The sequence below is a fragment of the Chiloscyllium plagiosum genome, unplaced genomic scaffold (assembly GCF_037043375.1).
Source record: "Chiloscyllium plagiosum isolate Xiang-an unplaced genomic scaffold, Cpla_swu_hap1 HiC_scaffold_2, whole genome shotgun sequence".
Lineage (NCBI taxonomy): Eukaryota > Metazoa > Chordata > Chondrichthyes > Orectolobiformes > Hemiscylliidae > Chiloscyllium > Chiloscyllium plagiosum.
The window spans coordinates 91,020,270-91,041,365 of NW_028270140.1; the positions used below are offsets into that span (position 1 = coordinate 91,020,270).

The following is a 21,096-nucleotide window of genomic DNA, read 5'->3' on the forward strand; positions in this document are numbered from 1 at the left end:
AAAACCAAGTTACTGGAGCACATTTTAATTTGTATATACTATGCTGACATATTGGAGCAGTGGGAGGCAAATATCCAGATAGATTGGCACCATCGGAGTGTTCAGGTCAGTCTTTTGATTGGCTTTTCAATTGGCACCAATTTGTGTGGGTTAAGGAGTGCTCATTTCTTTTTAATTGAACCTATTTTACTAATCAATCTAAGAAATGATATTATACTTCTGTGGAACAGGCAGGATTCCCAGTCCAGGGGTAGGGACACTATCACTGTGTCATGAGAGCAGCCCCAAAGGAGTGCTTATCATCATAGCAACATCTTGATTGTAGTCACTTGCTGAGGATCTAGTGCTGTGAGAGAACAATACAGTAAAAACATCTTGCCTGCAAAGAGAAAGCATCTCACCCTTCCTTGTGTGTGGAGGACGAGGAGAGAATATTCTCCCTCACATTTCTTGTGTAATTTGTTCGGTCTGCAAATCCCCCGTTGAAAGGAAATGTAGTAAACAAACCTTTAGAGACTCTGAAAGGGCAAATTCTTACCAGTAAATCGAAGACTGAGAATCAGTGTACCCATAAATGTCATCAAACTGTTGGAAGGAATCAAAAGCAACCAAAGAGAACAACTCATCGGTATGTGTGAGCTGGACTGTGCTACTCTGATTTTTTTTTCCTCTTCCCCATCCATAATGTTTGAGTTTCATCTTGTCTCTGTTTGAATGTGTATGAGAATTTTAAAAGGGTGTAGAGTTTAAGTTAGAGTTACAAATTAGCAATTCATGTTTCTTTTTGGACATTGGTTTATACAATTTATTTGCATTAAATAGTGACTTATGTATAAATGAAGAAAAACCTGAATTAGACAGCTAAGAAGAATTGCGCGATTTGAGGAACAGTGGATTTGATTGACACTGCACTATGCCCAGCGAGTTATGACACTACCATTGGGCGGGGGGTCAGTTTGCTGATGGTTGGTTTGTGAAGTAGTGAGATTCAATTCCTGCACCAGCTGGAATTACCATGAAGGATTCTCTTTCTCAACCTCTTCCCCCATCTGAGGTTTTGTGACTTTCAGGTTAAGCCACCAATTGTCTCTCTCTCTCTCTCTAATGAGGGAGTGGCTCTACGGTCTGTGAAGAATATGGTGATACAATACAATGGCACTACCTTTGTCAATTTGATTAATCTAATCCATAAGATCACCCATGTTTAATGTTGATTTATATACTAGTGTATAGTCCTATAGTGCAGTAAGTTCTAGATGGTTGACATATACTATTACCAGTGCCTTCTTTCCTTTGCTATTTATCACCGCAGAAACACCTTTATTTAATGTGACATTGGTATTCTTCCTGATTCTTCTTGTAAAGTGCTTATACACTAAAGTAGCTTTGCCAGTTTACTGGCTTGCAATCTTGGTTTTAAATCGTCCTCTGAAAATAAGCAAACACCAAAATATTGATCATTGATTTATTACGTAGTCTGCAGTTCTGACGTGTCCAGTATATTTTGCAAATGCCTAATTTAATTAATTAGGGTTTATTACTTGCTTTTTAGCAAACAATACATGTAAATTGCTTTCTATATGTCTTTTCTGTTGATGGCAATAATTTAGCTTTCCTTTGTATGAACCAACAACCTGAATAATTTTTAACCACATACTTTTTACTTGGAATTCTTATAATCCTTCTCTTTTAACTCTGTTCCTAAGTAGATAGAGATATATTCTCTCAGAGGCACACTAACATCTGGTCCACAATGCTGCTAATGCTTCAAGCTCTGGGTTTTCGGTTTCCCAGTCTTTTGAGCCTAATCCTCAGTGGATGATGATGCAAGGAGACAAAGCAGCAGACACACCGGACCTCTGAAACAAAGGCCCATGGAAGAGCAGTACTGCTGGGCATCTACAAACAGCAGAAACTGAAAGTGGTGAGGATGACAGTGTCTGGTTATAGACAGGTTAGGTGAGTTAGCAATAACTTGACTGTTTGTATTATAATGTGGGAAAATGTGAGGTTATGAACTTCATTTTGTAGCTTTCTGCAGTCTTCCTCCATTTAAATAATATTCAGCTCCTCCAGAGGGTTTTGGGAGTCCCCATCCATGAACTATAAAAGCTAGCATCCAAGTTCAGCAGATAATAGGGAAAGCAACAGAAATATTGGCCTTTATTTCAAAGCGAATCAAATATAAAAGTAGGGATACTTTGTTAAACTATACAAGGCACTAGTCAGAGCACAGCAGGAATACTGTGAAGTTTTGGATCCCTTACCTTACTGAAGGTTTACTGGCATTGGAGGGCAGTTCAGAGAAGATTCACTGAGCTGATACTGGGTATGGAGGAACTGTCTTATGAGGAGATTGAGTAGGTTGGGCATGTACTCATTGGAATTTAGAAGAATAAGAGGCAATCTTATTGAAACATACAGAATTCCTAACATAATTGATGGGTAGATGCAGTGAGGCTGTTTCCCCTGTGTGTCTTGGACCAGAGGGCATAATCTCAGAATAAGGAGTCACACATTTAAGACAGAAATGAGGAGGAATTTCTTCTGAAGGTAATGAATCTATGGAATTCTTTACTGCAGAGTGCTGCTGAGATTGGGTCATTATGTGTATACAAGGCAGAGATGGACAGTTTTTTTTTATTCTGTAAGGGAATCAAGGATTATGGCCAAAAGACAAGAAGAAAGTGAAGTTGAGAGTGATCAGCTCAGCCAAGATGTACTGAATGACAGAGCAGAATGGCTTACCTCTGCTCCTATGTCCTCTGGTTCAAGCCTGAGTACTTTTAATGTAATTAAAAATATTCCAATGTGCATTATAGAAGCATTGTAAAAGAAAAAGCCATAATACCAAGCCACATCAGAAGCAATGAGGGCAGATGACTAAAGGCTTGGTCAAACATGTAGGTTTTAAGAACGTAATGGAGGAAAGCGAGGTGGCAAGGCAAACAGAGTTAGGGAAGGAATTCCAGTAGTTAGGGCCCAGGCAATTGGAGACACAGCCAGTAACAGAGTGATTAAAATCACTATAATTAGAGGAACATAGCTATTTTGTGGAGTTTTGAGGTTGAAGGAGATTACAAGACAGAAGAGCAAAATCCAAGGATGTTTGAAAACAAGAACGTGAATTTTAATCTCTAGCTCGCTTTTGGTTAAGCAATAGCCAATGTGGATCAGTGCCCACTGGGATGGTAAGTGAACTGGATTTGGTAAGAGTTAGGACACAGACAGCAGAATTTTGGATGATTTTAAGTTTAAAGAGGGTACCAGTAACTAGATATTGGACTCCTTATTGCAAAAGCCAATTGACTATTACTTTCCCTTTATCGCTTATGTATAATCTCAAATTTATAATCTGGAAGTATACAATTCACAATTTACAATTTTTGTTAGGTTATGGACCCATTTAAAAAAAAATCAAAAATCAGTAGAATAAGTTCTGTCAGTAAATGTGTTTCCAGTTTCTTAACTAAGTAATCCGGAGTTCAAGATAGACCCATTTGTAAAAGTGTAATAGTACACAGGGCTATTTCAGGTCACATCTTTCTCTTCTACTCATATTGTTTGTTGTCTTTGTATTTTGTGTAGTAATTCAACATTAAAGCTTTGATATACTGTACAGCTTTGAAGTTTTGAAAATTCACCCAGATGCTGAGCCCGATGTGAAATCCCTTGTAGTCTTTGGTTTCTTATTTGGGAGAATATGTGTTGCTCACCAAGCGTTCAGGCTGTTGCCTTTCATCAATTTTAAACTTCCCAAATTAATAGTAGATATTTCATGTCAACAAGTTAGTGACTTTGTCAAAAGGGCAAAATTTGCAATCTATGAAATCTCTGTAAAAACAGATGAAAAGGGGAGTGTCATCATCGTACTTCAAAAAGAAAACTGCATACAGAGAGAAAATTAAACAATATTTGATTTCACTTTTACCAGTTTTAAAGCACATGTTGGAAATACTAGCAGGTCTGGCAGCATGTATGAATAGCAAAAGTTAAAATTTGATGATCTATTCAGTATTTCTAGCACGTTCTGTTTATAATAAAGATTTCAAGCATTTGCAGTAATTTTGCTCTCGTATTAAAATTTATGTTGTTTGCTGATCCTTAAGCTTGAAAATAAAGTCAATCACTAAGCTGTGTAAAAAAGACATCCATTTCTTTGTTTCTCCAATCACAATTTCCTCCCATTCATAACAGCTAACATCATCAATAGTACACTTGTATCAAAGTCAACCTCCCTTATTTAATAAACTCACCATGAATAAGATGCTTTCCCCAACTATCTTACTTAGATTACTTACAGTGTGGAAACAGGCCCTTGTACCCAACAAGTCCACACTAACCTGCCAAAGCGCAACCCACCCATCCCCCTACATTTACCCCTTCACCTAACACTATGGGCAATTTAGCATGGCCAATTCACCTGACCTGCACATCTTTGGACTGTGGGAGGAAACCAGAGCACCCGGAGGAAACCCACGCAGACACGGGGAGAATATGCAAACTCCACACAGTCAGTCGCCTGAGGCAGGAATTGAACCCGGGTCTCTGGTGCTGTGAGGCAGCAGTGCCACCGTGCCGCCCCAAGCAGAATCTTCTAATGTCTCTAAAGCCCTTGAAAATAATGCTCGGAGTGAAACCAAGAACCACTTCTCCACAAAGGGAAATCTGAAAAGTGTTCCATGAAAGGCTGGGTCAAATAAAATTCTTGTCTGAATGATAGTCTTTTTCTAGGCAACATATTCAGGCTATTAGGAACAAAGGTAGATAAATAAAATGGATTTACAAGTCCATAATAAGTACTACAGTCATAGTTCTGTAACCTAAATGGCAGAATGGGCTTCAGGGACCTGTTCCTAACATCTTCCTCCAACTCTCCCAAAGTTCCCTATTCAGGAGCTAAATAGTTTATTTAGCATTTGCAAATTAAAAATGAGGAGTTTAGAAGATTATGTTATGGACTGTCTCTTTAATTCAATGTAACTGAGTGTAAGGGAGAGTCATGTGATCTGCTACAATTTCTGCTCAGCAAACTTGTGGAGCGTGGGTTACTATGGGCATGGGTCTGGTTGAGAATTATTTGGAGCAAGGGTACAAAATGTATCTGAAAACAAAGGCAGGAGCAGCTGGACAGACTTTCGGTCCATATTTTGGACAGGAGAGAGAAGCCTCAAGAGACAAACTGCTGCCGTTGATGTGGTCAGCAGGATGGACAGGGTTGCAAGTTACCAGGCAGAACACCAAGCAGAGGATAGACTCGGATCAAATACACAACCTAAAGATTCTAGAAGATTTGCCTTAAATAAAGCAGGGGCAGAAATCATGGACTCTACAGCATTTGCCTTGGTTCAGTCAGGAGGACAGATAGCATTATTTTCAAGGACATTAGAGGTGCTAGGCTATAGGTGATAGTTGGAGAAAGCATCTTATTCATGGTGGATTTTAGTAAATGAGGGAGAGTGTCTTTGAAACAGTACTAATGATGTCAGCTATTCAGTGGGAAGAAGATTGAGAGCTTGGAGAATCAAGGAAATGGATGTGTTTATTAGACAGTCTCCTAGTAACTAATTCAGGAATTCTCTGCAACTGAGGGAGGTACCTTTTGCCAGTCATTTGGTGTTATGACTCCACGTTGCCAGGATAATGAATTAATTGGAAGTTGGGAACGTTAGTAAACTGTTACCTATAAAGACTAATCCTGTGGAGTATGTGCTATAATCTATTTGCTGTGGGAGTTATTGATCACATCAATCAGTTAAATTTCTGTAGTTTAGAATATTAGTTGCCATTAGGGAAAGTTTAGTTTGATACTGCTCATCATTTGTATGTATTAGTGCCAGTGTTATGACCTGAAACTTTGTATTGCAATTTGTGAAAGTTGACCATTGACAATTCAAGTAATTTTTTTAAAATGCTAACATCCCTCAAGGGGATTATAACATGTTTTCACAGTACTGAGACTGCCTTGTCCAAAATCACATCTATATAACTGATATTCTAATTCTTTTCACTTTACATCCTCCTGTTGTCCACTTTGAAGGATTGCAGTAGAACCCCAGCAGGGATTATTTTCCCTGCTCACAGTTGTCACTTCTATACTTCCCTTAAAGATATATCTTTATGCAAATAGTGCATGATTTTGGAAACATAAAATCGTCCATTTTGGCAGGAAGAATGAAGCAGCAGCATATTATCTAAATGATGAGAGACTGCATGTTATCATTTATTGTGAGGGGAAGTGAACACAAGAATATGGAGATTATGCTTCAGTTATACAAGGCACTGTTGAGAGCACATCTGGATTACTGTGTATGGTACTGGTCATCTTATTTAAAGGAAGGATGAAAATGCCTTGAAAGAAGTTCAGATATGGTTTATTAACCACTACAGTTCAATAGAATAAGAAATGCATTGATTGAAACACAAGATCTAAAGAGGTCTTAACAGTATGGATGTGGAAAGGGTGGCAGAACCTAGAACTAGGCAGTCACTATTTAAAATTCAGGGATAACCCATTTAGAACAGATAATGCATTTTTTCCTGAGAGTTGAAAGTATTTGCAACTCTCTTCCAGAAAAGGTGGATCAAGCAGAATTGTCCAATATTTTTAAGATAAAGATAGATTTGTTCCTCTGAAGCAAAGAGGTGATAGGTTAACTGGGGCAGGCAGGAATGTGGATTTGAGGATACAATCAGATCAGCAATAAGCAATGTTGAGGAACTGAATGACTCCTTGCTCATGTTCATTATAAGCGCAGAAATCACATTAAAAGTATTACAACATTTGTTTTATCAATATAAGGTTTATCCACAGAAATCCAACTGACAAACAAACTACATACAGTAATAATTTATTTTGAAATTTTCATTTAGTTATTCTGAAACAATTGTCCCATTCATAAAAGAGTAGCCATCTCACCTCAAATAACAATATACAACAAGTTACAGCATAGCAATGGCTCTAACTACTTTTCTGGTAAAATCTAGACCAGGAGAGAATACTCCAGTCCAAAGCTGTAAGGTTACAGACAATCTCTTTTTTTGCAGCACACACACAGCAGTGTATATTAACACACTGTAGCTATCTATGCACATCATGTGATCACAGAATAGAGTCATTGCTTCAAACAACATACCATCCAATCTGATCATGCACAAGAGCAGGCTGGGGAAGGTTGTTGCAGCAGAAATCATAAGGCTGTGAATTTCACAGCTGCATGATTGCTTAGAGGGTTAGGATACTTCACAATTACTAACAAGGAATATTAATACTCAGTTCATTCACTTTTTTTGCATGTATATAATTAGATATCTAATTTTTAAAACTCCCTGACCTTTTTTTGCTATTAAAATGTTGAACATGATTCATTACGTTTTAATGGACTTACCTAGATAATTTCCAAGTATTTTAAAGTTATATAAGCCAAGCATTACATAAAAGGGTTATGGCAGGAACTCTTAATACATAATACAAGTAAAACTGACTGTACACTGTGTTGCTTTTATGACTTGCAGGAATAATCTCAAACCTCCTAACCAAATGCATCTGCCAAATTTCCACCAGCATCTACATTGTTTCCTATCAAATATGGCTTCCTTAAGAGACCCTCTGCAAAGAGAAAAACAGTCAAGATATTTACAAAAGCATTTAAGTTGTTCAATATTTCATGTAAAACCAGTCACCTCCAAATATCAGCTAGTTAGGCCAAAATTATACATAATAAATCAATTTTCTACAATCACAGTTATTTCAAACAGAGGTCACTAAATATGATCCAGAATGACGCTTAGGACTTTGATTTCCACTGGACTCAGTGGTTTCAGATTTAGAGTTCTCTTTTCGTTTATTGTTGTTTACAGGTGTTGGGATTTGTGATGGCCGAGTGGAGCTGTTGTCTGTGCTACTTTTACGAGGGCTGGGTACGTAGTTGAAAGGAGTTACTCTTGCAGCAACAGTACCACTAGGTGAGTTGTGCTTGCTTGAGCTGTTTGAACTAAAAGGCGTACGTTCGGTGACAACCGTGGTCTCAATTTCTGGTGAGGTAGCCGAACTGTTCACAGCAGATTTTGCTTCTGTGATTTTTTTCTCTGGACTATCTAACTGTGTAAATGAATTTAAACATTTTTCCATTCTTAGACCATGAGGAGGAGTTCTGTGTCCTGACATTGGTTTGTTCTGTCCATCACCCGAGCCTTCTTCGTCACTGAGAAGTAACTTCTCAGGCACATCATCAATAACAGGGGGTGTATTGCCCGTTGGAGATTTTCCAGGCCGAGGATTGTTTATTGGGCAATCCTCAATTCTCACCCATACATCCTCAGTCTTTGATACAGGTGGCGCCATCTGGTATACTAAATGCTTGGATTCAACATTATTTGATACTGAAGAATTCAGATGGTGGTTCGTTGTTTGTGAAATTTCATTATCTTTAATTTTCCTCCAAGTTCCCCTTAAAGGAGCTTGGTTTTCCTTAGCTTGTTTATTACTGTGAGCAAAATTCTGATGTGGTCTTTCATCTTCACTTTTAGCCTTCTCACTTGATTCTGAAGAAGCTGACAGAATTGATGAAGAACTTCCTGTTCTTCGCCATGTGCTAACGCGAGGAAGGGATGAAGAATGTTTGCTGTGTTCCCGTTTCCATGTACCTGATCGATTCACAGGAAGCCTTGAAGGACTTTCAGAATGAGATCGAGCTATATCATGTTTCCGCATTGGCCGTCCTTCAAGATATTCTGCAGTGAGATTCTGATTTGGAGGTACTTTTCTCCAACCGCTGGTTTGATTTGGTAAATGACTGGGCATCGCATCTAGATTCTGAGATGGACTTAAAACTGGAGTCTGAGTTTGTGATCTAGTTGGTGATGCAGGCCTAGAAGGTGGTGATAAAGATTCAAATGAAGTAGATTCTTCTAATTTTCTCCTCAACGTTGGACTTGGGGCTTCTTTGATAAAGGTTGATTGACGCATTAATGTAGGCCTTTCGGATCTGTCGGATTCACTGCCACTTGATTTTGTTGAAGACATTCTTGAAAGTTCCACTCTTTTACCTGGTACAGTGTTACTGCCACTCTGGCTCAACCCCTTAGAATTTGATTCACTTCTTGTAATAGATGATGTGCCCTTTCCTAAACCTGTTTGCTTTGAGGATGCCTGCTGATTCAGTGGTCTACCTGAAGATGTGTAAGACATTCTTCCCGATCCTGTAGGTTTGGCTGAGGCAGTGCTTGGAGAAGATGTCCTTGGCAGTTGTGATATCTTGTTAGATGGACTGATTCCATTCCTACCGGGAGATATGGAGTTGCGACCAGGAGATTGCATTGGTCTTGACAGAGATTGTTGAGAAGGTCTCGATGGAGTAGAATCTCTAGATCCTGATCGAGAAGGTCCTTTGCTGCTTGCAGAACCCTGAGCACCTGATTGCTTGCTTACTGGACTCAACTCTGATTTTATTGGAGTTTTAATGCCTCTTGGTGGATTGTGGGTGTTTTGACTTGGGCTTGGACTTTTAGAAGTTGTATGTTTTGGTGGCATCTTCGGAATAGGACTGGTGCTAGGTGAACTGTTCCTTACACCAGGGATGTGAATCATGGTTCTTCCACGTGAGATCATTGGCATATTTGCCTGTTGACTGTACTTTGGCTGACTGGAAACAGTCTCGACATTGGAACGGGCCTTCCCAGTTATTAAACTTTTATAAACCCTTTTCCCTCCTCTAACAGCTTTAACATTTTCTTCATCATTCTTTTTGTTGTCATTGGTGATTTTCTCACCAGGTTTCACAATTTTAGGGCCTTTATTGGAACCAAATGGTTTTTCTTCCTGGTCAGGTGTAAGGTGAAAGGGTGATCCTAAAGAAATACCAGATTTAAGCGATAGAATGGAATCTGAATCAGAAGAACCTTGCCTTGACAGGCAAGCAGCAGCCTGATGCAAGCTGCTCACTATAGAATTAGCACCCTCTTGAATGGCTTTCCAGTCAAAACTTTCAGAATCTGGCGAAAAAGCCTGTTCTGAAATAGGACTTTGTACTTGCTCTCTTAAATTCATAGGATCATCTGTCTCTTCTACTGATGCTGCAGAAGTATCGCTTCCTGCATTTTCCCAGTTACCTTTAGCTTTCGCAAGGTGTTTTTTCTTTTTTGGCATAGCTGAACTTATGCATTCCTGTAGAAGATCATCTTCAGAGTCAATGCTGAGAGAACTTAGGGAACTGTTTCTAGAAAAACACACAGGTGTGTCTTCAACATGAAATGACTTGGGTGCATAGCCTGAGGCTGGAGGTCTGTTCACTGCAGCTTGACTATTTGTATGCTCTCCCTGTTCAGTGTGCTGTGTTGATTTTTTATTATTATTCTCTTGGTCAATATCACTGAGAGAACTTAAGGATGAATTTCGAGAAAAGCAGACAGGAGTATCTTCAATGGCAAAATTCTGCATTTTCTCATCTGTCCCAGTTTCTCGGTCACTACTAACTTTTGGTGTTTGGGAGAAAACAGCTTGCCTCTGTAATGCAGCTTTTGACTGTCCTCTACTTGGCAAGGGGTTTTGACCTGGCTGTATTCTATCAGTAGGTTGTTCATTATTACAATTTTTTACATCAATAGAAGCTTTGTCTTTTTTGCCTTTATCTTTTTTCAGTTCTGCTTTTTCTTTCGTGAGATCAGTATCATCGTCATCAAAGTCAAGTGAACTCAGTGAATCATTCCGTGAAAAACAATATGGAGTTCCTTCAATTGGAGTGTAATGATGTGGGGAGTCAAATAGAAAACCTCCTCGAACACGGTTATCATTACTTGATGGTTTATCGTGAAAATCCCCAGAATTTTTTGTGCTCTGCCTTTTACTAGCCTTTTCCATTTCTTTTCTGTGTTCTGTGTAGCCTTCAGCAGAAAAGCTACTTGGAGGATCTGATGTAGATGCTCGCTGTGAGGAACGTGCTTTATATTCAGTATTCTGAGATAGTGGTTTCACTGGAGATGTTGGTTTTCTTTTTTCAGTCTCTTGTTGATTTGCATTGTTCACAGATGTTGGTGCTTGTTGCATTTGATTCATCATTTTTTTAATTCTGTAGGGTTTATGGCTCTTTCCTTTTGGCATAGCAGAATTTATACATTCAGCTAGAATATCACCTTCCTCTAATTTATCATCTTGCCCTTGCTGAGCAGTACTGAGACCTTTGGCTGCCTCAGCTTCATCCATACTTCTGCCATCAGTTGGGATGGTATCTCTCTTTTCCATTACTGCAGGCTCAGATGCAGGCCGAATACCTTCTGAATTTGCCAATTCATTTGGAGGTGATTCAATTGTGAGATCACTTAGAGATGTAGCTGTTGAAAAATTTATTGGAGTTCCTTCAACACAGTAGACACGTGGCATATCTTCCCTAAATAAGTCGTGATTAAAACTTACATGCTTTTGAGCATGGACTCTACTTTGATTAGAAAGTAATTTGTATACAGGCAGCTGACTAGGTTTTCTTGCGACAGGTGGTGGTATCCGTGAGGTTGAACTAGAAGGAGTTTTCTTTGCTTTACTGGAAGATTTAGTTGGCATGGCTGAATTTATGCATTCTTCTAAGATATCAATATCATCGTCGTCATCATCTTCCAGAATATCTTTCTCAGGTTCTGTAGCTTTCTCTGTTTTACATTTACTATTTACACTAGCATCTTCCTCTTTATCAAGTTCTTCACTCTTATGATCATCTTCATAAACAGGAGGCATTACTCTGAGCTCAAGATCTTTCTGAATAAATGGCTCATCAAGACTAAGAGCACTTAAACTTGATGCACATGAAAACCCATCTGGAGTGTTTTCTGTGGCAAAATGCATTAAGCTATCACCGTCCTGAGGAACTTGAACTCTTTGGACTGCAGCATTTACAGCCTCTTGCCTTTGGCCAGTCTCTCTGCTTTTAACATTAGTTTGATCTTTGATTTTATGTACCTCTCTCTTTAGTTGAGCAGGTTGAGGTGGTGGTGTTTTACTTCTGCTAGGAGGCATTGTCTGTCCTGGACTGTCCGGAAGGTCACTTGGACTTATAACTCCACTGACTGTTTCACTGCAAGGCTCACTCTGGATGGAACTGGCAATTGATTGACTTTCAAAGCTCCCCAGTGAACTGACTGAACTACACCTACTGAATACTAAAGGAGTTTCCTGCACATAATGCTCTGGTGGGCTTTTAGGAGTCTGTGCTCCACTCTTGGATGGCGATTTGGCACCTGAAGAAAACTCAACAGCTTTTTGCCTAGAAATATCAGGTTGAGACACATTGGTGGCCTGCAGCCTACTCTGTTTCATTCGTGTATGCTGTGAAGTAGAAGAACCCTCACCTAATGCAGCCTCAGCAGGTAACTGGCCATGACTTTCCTTGAGGTCAATAATCTGCAAAGTAGTTCCATCATCTGATACATGCTTGGCTTGACCACGCCCTTCCATTTCATCCTCTGATGACAGAGATGACAGTGAACTACATCTTGAAAAGCAAATTGGAGTATCCTCTACACAATAAGTCTGCATAGTTTCTTGGTTAATTGAAGGAGCCTTACAAGTGGCTGATTTCTGTACTGCAGGAGTGGGAGTTGTTCTGGTTTGTGTAGAGCTAGGGTGAAGTTGCCTTGGTTGACTGGATGTGATTTTGGAACTTGATGTGCTTCCACGACTTGAGGCTGAATGGTCTTTTGTTGCATCTTGAATTAAAGGACCTTTCGAGTACATAAACGTTTGCTTCTGTGAAGTGGGGATTTCTGAGGAATACTTCAAACTATAATCAATTGGCTGTTCAACATGGTGTTCTTCCTCTGTAAATTTTATACTATAATTTGTAGGCCTATCCTCTTCCTCCTCATGCTGCTCTTCCTCAGAGTATCGTTCACTATAGTTAGTTGGTTTGTCATCTTCATAATCATCTACCTGGCAAAGAGATGGATTAACTTTCTGGTTCTTTCTGTGCTCAGAATCTACTCTAATTTGCTCAGAATTGTTATGTGCCCTGGTGCTGTAAGAGCAATCTGCTTGACCAAATCGAGGTTGGAATTTAATATGTGCTTCATCTCCACTGCAGGTACTTTCACAGTAGATGGAATATTCAGAAGGTTGAGTTCTGGCCTGTTTATGTTCATTCCTTTTTATCTCTTCTTCCACAGTATGCTTTTGCCGTGCCCACTGTTCATTTTGAGATGGACTCTGTCGGCCAGAATTTAACTGTTCGTCTGAATATTTAAGACTATAATTAATTGGTGTGTCTAATTCTGCATCATTGTCATCTAAATGATTAGCATTGTGAATTTTGTTGGCAAGATCAGCTGGATATTTTTCATAATTGCAGAATTTGCTTTCATCATCTTCTGAGTAAGATTCTATTGATGGTTTCATTTGCCCTCTTTTCCCATAGCCATCACTGCTACTAACGCTATTCAAGCTATCATTTGATGACCTTCTGTACTCCATTTTCCCATAAGGCATGGAAGTGGTTCTGTTGGAATTTTCAGGTTTAGCATAGTTAAAAATGTTAGAATTGGGATGAGATGATGATGCACGTCTCATTCCAGTCCTGTCCTCTGGCATACAGTGTAGGTCAGATGCAGATGCTGAATTCCTGTCCTCAGAGGATAAATGCATACTTGTTACCTCTTCCATCACCTTCACTATTTGAGCTGCAGTGGTAGGAATCTGTCGCCCTACTCTTTTAGAAGGATCTGGCACATTATCAGATGAAGCAGGAAAGGAGGTAGTATCTGTTCCTCTTCGATCTCTTTCTATGCTTCTGTCCTTTTCTCCTCTGGAACTTTCTACACTGCTTCTGCTGTCTCTCGAAGGACCGGATAACAAAGAAGTAGTCATATATGGTGACAGCACGGTCAAATTTCCAGTGTTGAAACTCTCTGATCTGCATACCCCATCATCATGCCGCCCAGAGTCCAAAACATACTCGCTGTATCTGCCTTGCTTGTGTCTTTGTCTGTTGCGATGGGATGTTTTAGGGCTCAAATTATCAATATTATCAAAAGTTTCTGATAATTGTTGAGCATCCAGCTCTGCTTCCAGAGCTTTTTGTTTTCGGACATGCAGAGATGGCAGACTCGATCCTGGAGACATAATATTGGCATCTTTGTATTTAGCAGGTCTGTTGGCCATTAGGTTCCTTAAAGCTGCAGCACTTCCCATTGCAATCATTTTGTGTTTAGAATGAATTAGATTTTTGAGCATGCTAACTGCTCCCATGTCCCACAAAGATTCCTGATCTTTTGCATTTCGAGCTGAGAGATTCCAAAGAGTTCCACACGCATTGCTAACTATTGTCAAACTGTGCGATTTTAAGTGCTGTAGCAACGTCTGCAGGCAATTATTTTCTCGTAGGATGTTTCTAAGAATTAGAATTAGAAAATTAATTTTTAAAATTTATAAAATCAATACATATTAGCATATATTAATTTAAATCAAGGCAAAAAAATCTAAAAATAAAAATAAGTTAACCATTCATAGATTAGTTACGCAGACTATTCTTTTCAAATTCATCAACTCAATCTTGAAGTACTTTTGAGGGAAGGAGGGAAGGAGAGAAGAGTTGAGGAAGCAGCAGTATGGATTGGGAAGGGGAGAAAGGAAGGGAAGAATGCAGGGAGGAATGTAGTAAAACAGAGGATTGTGCTGACCAAATGTTAAGTTTTCTCCTGCAAGAAAGAGACAGAGTCATCATTTGCATGACTACTTTACAAGCAGCATCCTACAGTAAGATTGATGCCTACTTCAGGGAATCAACACCCTGCATGTGGGGGAACCTGCTTAGTGTATACAAGGTAGGCACATTAAAATCTATTTCCATTGACAATTCTGTCTTCAGAGAATTCCCAGAGTGAACACAGATAAATAGCCATTGCTTCAAACTCATAACAAGACATATATTCAAATTGTTGTAGTGGTATAGGACTTCATGGAAGCACAAAACTGAACAGGACATACTCAGCAGTCTGAGATTGAAGGGAGGGGGAGGAACAGCTAACGTTTCAAAATGATTATTTTCATCCGACTCCATTTCTATCTGACCTACTAAGATTTTTCTTAGCAGTCTCGGTTTTTATTTCAGACGCAGTATATTGCTTTTCTATCCATAGAAGCAGATGTCTTCTATTTTTCTGTCTAAACAGAGTAAGGCTCTCAAAATATTGTATTACTGTGTCATAGACATGGTTTTGAAGTACCAATGTGGATTCACGTCTGTCATTTTGATTAATCATTTATTTTTGCCCTGTAATCAAAAATTACACCTTAGGATAATTTAAAATTAGTTTTAGCTTGATTGGTGTGACTTGACAGTAAGCGGTTTCCTCATATTTCTAATTTCTGCAAAATTTTTCATGGTAGTGCACACTATTATCTGTATATCCTCAGCAATTTTAGGGGGCGTTAACTTAAAAAAATCTTGCACCTTTCAAATGTCCTCTAAAAGGGGCCACAAATAGCAATGAGATAAATGTTTAGATGATCTGCTTTAGTGCTATTGGTTAAGGCGTAGAAGATACTAAAGGTCCGAAGAGAAACTTTCCTGCTGTTTACTAAATTGTACCATGGAACCATTTATATTTACCTAAGCAGAAAAGGCTTCAATTTCATGATTCTTGATTACAGAAATGTACTTTTGTATTGAGGACTTGGATATATTATGAGTAAATATGAATCTTTTACTTTGAATATTCTGTGCTTCAGAAAATTGTTACAAATTGTAAGTGTCAGTGTTGTTACCAAAAAGTTCAGGACTAAACATATACATGCTTTCAACAGAGGAATATTTTGCAGTAAACGTTGTTAACTGATTTAATTGCTTGAAAATGACTTTCTACATTTATATAGGTGAATTAGTAAAATTCTTTGCAGAGATATTTTGTTTTTCTATGAAAGTATTCCCCTATCATTAATAAATTAATAATTCAAGAGATTGGGGAATTTGCTTACAAATACAAACAAGTTTGTATTAAGTCAGTCAATGGTTACAAATTCATAAATGCTATCACGAGCCAAACTGTGCCTGTCCTGACAACTTTTGATCTCAAACTAGGAAAGGAAAATTTTAATATCTTAAATTCTGTGAAACCTGCAATTATGTTAAAGGGTGGTCTTAAAGAGGCTAAAGTAGGGGTAATAAATTGGACAATTCTACCATTGTTTCAGTTTTTCTAGAGCTAACTAAACCAAAGAGGTTAATTAAATAGTCAGCTATTTGTAGCATTAAACAAAGGAGATTTTATAGGAGTGTACTATTTGAATGATTGTTTCTGGAAAACCTGAAAGGAGCAGAGTTCCAGTTTCTAGTGATTTGGCAACCAAACCTATTGAGTGAGAACAGTGTGTGATCCAACATACTAAAGGCAGAATTGTAAAGACAAAGACTGTAGACTGTGTCACATCTGTGTGGGGAGTGATGTGAATGCTTGGAATCTCATGTGATAGACTTCATTGCACTGTTATTCCATGTGCAATTTATAGTTCATGCCAACTGTAATTTACTTTTAATTCATGTCTAATTTGTATTGGTTCTGATTTATTTTGATGCTGCAAGTAGTAAAATCCAATCAGTGATTTCTTCACTTGGGGATTGTTTGGTAAATTTTATGTGCGTATTCCCTACTGGGATCAGGTAATACAGAGGAGATGACTGAACTAGTGGGAATAATTTGTTATAACACAAAAAAAATTAAGAAATCTTTTAAATTATTATTATAGAAATCCACGTAATTGACTTTCATGAAGTATTGACCAATTATTTCCATAAATAAAGATGACACACACACCTGTGATCTTCATTTGTAGCAATCAGACTAGAAACATTTCGTAGGATTCCGCCTCCACTTTCAATAATGGCAAGTGTATTAGTTTGACTTCTGTAGGTTAAAGTGCTGACCAAAAATGCAAGAGCACCACACACAGAACAGATGTCAGCCTTATTCTCAGTGCAGTGTGCAGATAAATTCCAAAGGGCACTAAGAACACTCTTCAGGGTTGATTCCTTTAAAAAAACGGGAATGATTTAAGTTCATTTTTGTTTGAAGGGTACCTTGAAAAACATTTTTGAATATTTCCAAGGTATATATTTTACATTATGCATCTTTCTGACATACTCCACATTTGAATGTTGCAACATATTCAATTTTCATCAGAACATCTATGATCACCTCCCCTAAAACACAGATTTATAAAAACCTTGATATATAGCACTTGTGGTATGTTACGATAGTGTATACAATCTTTATACTGAATATCAAATTCAATGAGACATTTACATAGCATAATTCCCAATGTGTAATATTCCACAGACATGATAGAGATCTGAATAAAATTTGAGTATAGCCTTTCAATTTTAACTCTGCCCAAGTTCGAATGATTCAAGGGTGGGAGAGTAGATACTTGGTAACATTTGAAACAAATTTATTTCATATCTTTTAAGTTTGTTTTAATACCGTGTGCGCTAAACTTGCTAAGCAAAACAAGAGATAATTGTGTAGAGGTTAAACATAAGGATAGGTTAGCTAACAGGAAGCAGAGATGAAACTTAAACGCCATTTTCAGGTTACCAAGATGTGACAAGATCAATCAGTACTGGATCCTCAGCTATTTATCTGAATGACTTAGATGCAAGAATTAAATGTATTTTGTTAAATTTGCTGAAGACATAAGATAAGTAGGAATGTAAGTTATGAAGATTACACAGTGTGAAAAGGGATAAAGATAGGTCTGTAAATGGGCAACAAATTGAAATTAAATTGTGGGTGTCATTGAAAAGGACAGCATTTATTGTTTGTTCTTAATTGCCCTTGAATTGAGTGGCTTACTAGGACATTACAGGGAATAATTAAGAGTTGACAAAGTAGATATGGCAAATTTCCTTCAAATTAATGAACCAGATGGGTTTTTACAACAATTGATGATAGTTTAAAGATCACCATTGAGACTAGCTTTCAATTCCAGATCTAATAATTGAATATAAATTCCATCAGCTACCATGGTAGAATTTGAACCGGTTTCTCCAAAATATTAATGTGGGCTTCTGAATTACTAGTCCAGGGACAATACCACTGCATCACAGTCTCTGTAATGTATAATGTAGGAAAATATGCATTTGCTCATTATGGCAGGAAGAACAGAAAATCAACAAATCCCATAAATTGAGACAGCTTGCAGACATCAAATCCTGAGGGACATTGACAGGATGGATAATGAACAGATGCTTCCCCTTCTGCAAGAGACTAGAAATAAAGGAGACAGTTTAAAAATAAAAGTTAATTTACATATAAGGAGGTGAGAATTTTTTTCTCTCTCTGAGTTTAGATCAGAGTGGTGGAGGATATGCACAGGTCAGGCAGCATCCAAGGAGCAGGAAAATCAACGTTTCGGGCAAAAGCCCTTCATCAGGAATACAGCCAGGAAGCCTCCAGGGTGAAGAGATAAATGGTGGGGGTGGGTCGCGGCTGGAGAGAAGGTAGCAAATAGTACAATAGGTGAATGGGGGTAGAGATAGAGGTGATTGGTCAGAGAGGAGGATGGGGGAAGGGGATGGAGGTGATAGGTCAGAGAGGAGGGTGGAACAGATAGGTGGGAAGGGAGATTGGCAGGTACGACAGGTCATGAGGACAGTGCTGAGCTGGAAGGTTGGAACTGAGGTAAGGTAGGGGGAGGGGAAATGAGGAAACTGGTGAAGTCCACATTGATGCCCTGGGGTTGAAGTGTTCCGAGGCGTCGGGTGGTGATGGAGCGAAGGTAGAGGCGGCCCAGGACCTGCATGTCCTCAGCAGAGTGGGAGAAGGAGTTGAAGTGTTGGGCCACGGGGCAGTGGGGTTGATTGGTGCGGGTGTCCCAGAGATGTTCCCTGAAGCGCTCTGTGAGGAGGTGTCCAGTCTCCCCAATGTAGAGGAAACCGCATCAGGAGCAACAGACACAATAAATGACATTGGTGGATGTGCAGGTGAAACTTTAATGAATGTGGAAGGCTCCTTTGGGGCCTTGGATGGTGGTGAGGGAGGAGGCATGGGCACAGATTTTGCAATTCCTGCGGTGGCAGGGGAAGGTGCCAGGATGGGAGGGTGGGTGTTGGGGGGCGTGGACCTGACCAGGTAGTCACAGAAGGAACGGTCTTTCCGGAAAGCGGAAAGGGGTAGGGAGGGAAAAATATCTCTGGTGGTGGGGTCCGTTTGGAGGTGGCAGAAATGCTGGCGGATGATGCGGTTAGGTTGGAGGGGTGGGGTTTGAGGGCAGAGTGTGTCAAGAGTCTTTAAAATTCTTCTCCAGTCAGCAATGGAGACAGTTATTCAATGTTTTAAAGCAGCAGTAAGAAAGATTCTCAATTAACTAATGAGTCAAAGGGTATCAGAGTTGGTCAGAATGTGGGGTTGAGGCCACAATCGGCCTTGGTCTTACCAAATGGATGAGAAAGTTGGAAGAGCCAGACATCCTCCTATTTAATATGTTTGCACGAATTGCTGGTCAGTGTTGCTCAGCAATTGGTAGAAGGGCTGGCATGGACACAAAGTTTTAACATGGGGAAATATTGAACATCACTTCTACTTTCAGCAGTACTTACTCAAAATCACGAGGAAGAAATCACTACCTTGAATGTATAAACTACCAAAACATGGCACAACTATGAGCCTTCTGTAGTTACTATGTCTTTTTATGAATTACATATTTTGTCTTATTCTTTTCTTGAGATACTTGTCTTCAAGTTACAAAAGAAAGTACAGATTTAAAATAGCAAGATGGCAAGAGAGGTCTAACTTTTCACTGATTTGGAGATGCCAGTGTTGGACTGGGGTGTACAAAGTTAAAAAAATCACACTACACCAGGTTATACTCCAACTGGTTTATTTGGAAGCACTAGCTGTCAGAACGCTGCTCCTTCATCAGGACGTCGTGTAGTCCACAATCACCTGATGAAGGAGCAGCAGTCCAAACGTTAGTGCTTCCAAATGAACCTGTTGGACTATAACTTAGTGTTGAGGGATTTTTTTAAACTTTGTAACTTTTTAGTAATTACATTTCTGTGAAAATTCTGAATAGAATAGAGCTGAAATTTTAACTGTGAAAACATTCATCTACCTTCTTCACATCCAGTGCACATTCCATTAATGCACTCACACTTCCAACTTCACGCAAGATCTTTTTACTGTTTACATCAGCTCGCCAGGATAAATTTCGTAATACACTTGCAATTACCTGTAACAGGAAGTTATAGTTTACATATAAATGAAAATAATGCAATTCTTTTCCTGGAATTGCCAATTTTATTTTATTTTCTCCTTTATTCCTAATGCATGGCAGGTCATTAAATTCTCTCATGTTAATATAAAAAAAAATTCCCTGAAGTCTAACAGAAAAAGCCAGTCATAAAAAACGTTCAAGATGGTAAACTCGTCTTAGAACTCTTCTTGCAGATAAAAGGATGGCTGGAAAATGAGGTAATGAGTCCAGAGACAATATATTCCTGATAGGTTGAAGGGCAAGGCTGGTCGGTGTAGGGAATGCTGGATGACAAGAGAAATTGAGATTTCAATCAAGAGGAGGAAGGAAGCATATGTCAGGTATAGACAGCAGGGATTGAGTGAATCTCTAGAGAAGTATAAAGGCAGTAGGAGTATACTTAAGAGGGAAATCAAGAGGGCAAAAATGGGACATGAGATAGCTTTGGCAAATAGGGTCAAGGAGAATCCAAAGGGATTCTACAAATACATTAAGGACAAAAGAATAACAAGGGAGAATTGGGCCCCTTAAAGATCAGCAAGGCAGCATATGTGTGGAACCACAGGAGATGGGGAGATACTAAACAAGTATTTTGCATCGGTGTTTACTGTGGAGAAGGATATGAAAGACCCATAAATGTAGATAAATCCCCAGGACCTGATCAGGTGTACCCTAGAAGTGTGTGGGAACCTAGGGAAGTGATTGCTGGTTCCTCTTCGCTGAGATTTTTGTATCATCGATAGCCACAGGTGAGGTGCTAGAAGACTGGAGGTTGCCTAATGTGGCGCCATTGTTTAAGCAAGATGGTAAGGAAAAGTCAGAGAACTACAGACTGGTGAGCCTGACATCAGTGGGCAAGTTATTGG

General features: G+C 39.0%; 1 protein-coding gene and 1 long non-coding RNA gene across 7 annotated transcripts in view; one reads left to right on the forward strand and one right to left on the reverse strand.

Moving 5' to 3' along the window:
- The window catches only part of LOC122560231 (uncharacterized), a 52,728-nt gene that overhangs the window by 21,007 nt on the left and 10,625 nt on the right, over positions 1–21,096 (forward strand). The window contains exon 3 of one of the 3 annotated variants that reach the window (XR_015760847.1): positions 1,710–1,959. The exons of the other annotated variants lie outside the window; for them this stretch is intronic. This is a non-coding gene — a long non-coding RNA (uncharacterized LOC122560231). The remainder of the gene's footprint in view (positions 1–1,709; positions 1,960–21,096) is intronic. 3 annotated transcript variants of the gene reach the window in all.
- apc (APC regulator of WNT signaling pathway) overlaps positions 6,836–21,096 on the reverse strand; it is a 199,985-nt gene continuing 185,724 nt past the window's right edge. For all 4 annotated transcript variants that reach the window (XM_043710645.2, XM_043710626.2, XM_043710636.2 and 1 more), the window contains 3 exons: positions 20,090–20,206; positions 16,792–17,006; positions 6,836–14,369 (listed from right to left, as the gene is read on the reverse strand). In XM_043710645.2, coding sequence (XP_043566580.2) covers positions 7,751–14,369; positions 16,792–17,006; positions 20,090–20,206 — 6,951 coding nt within the window. In that variant the 3' untranslated portion in view covers positions 6,836–7,750. The remainder of the gene's footprint in view (positions 14,370–16,791; positions 17,007–20,089; positions 20,207–21,096) is intronic.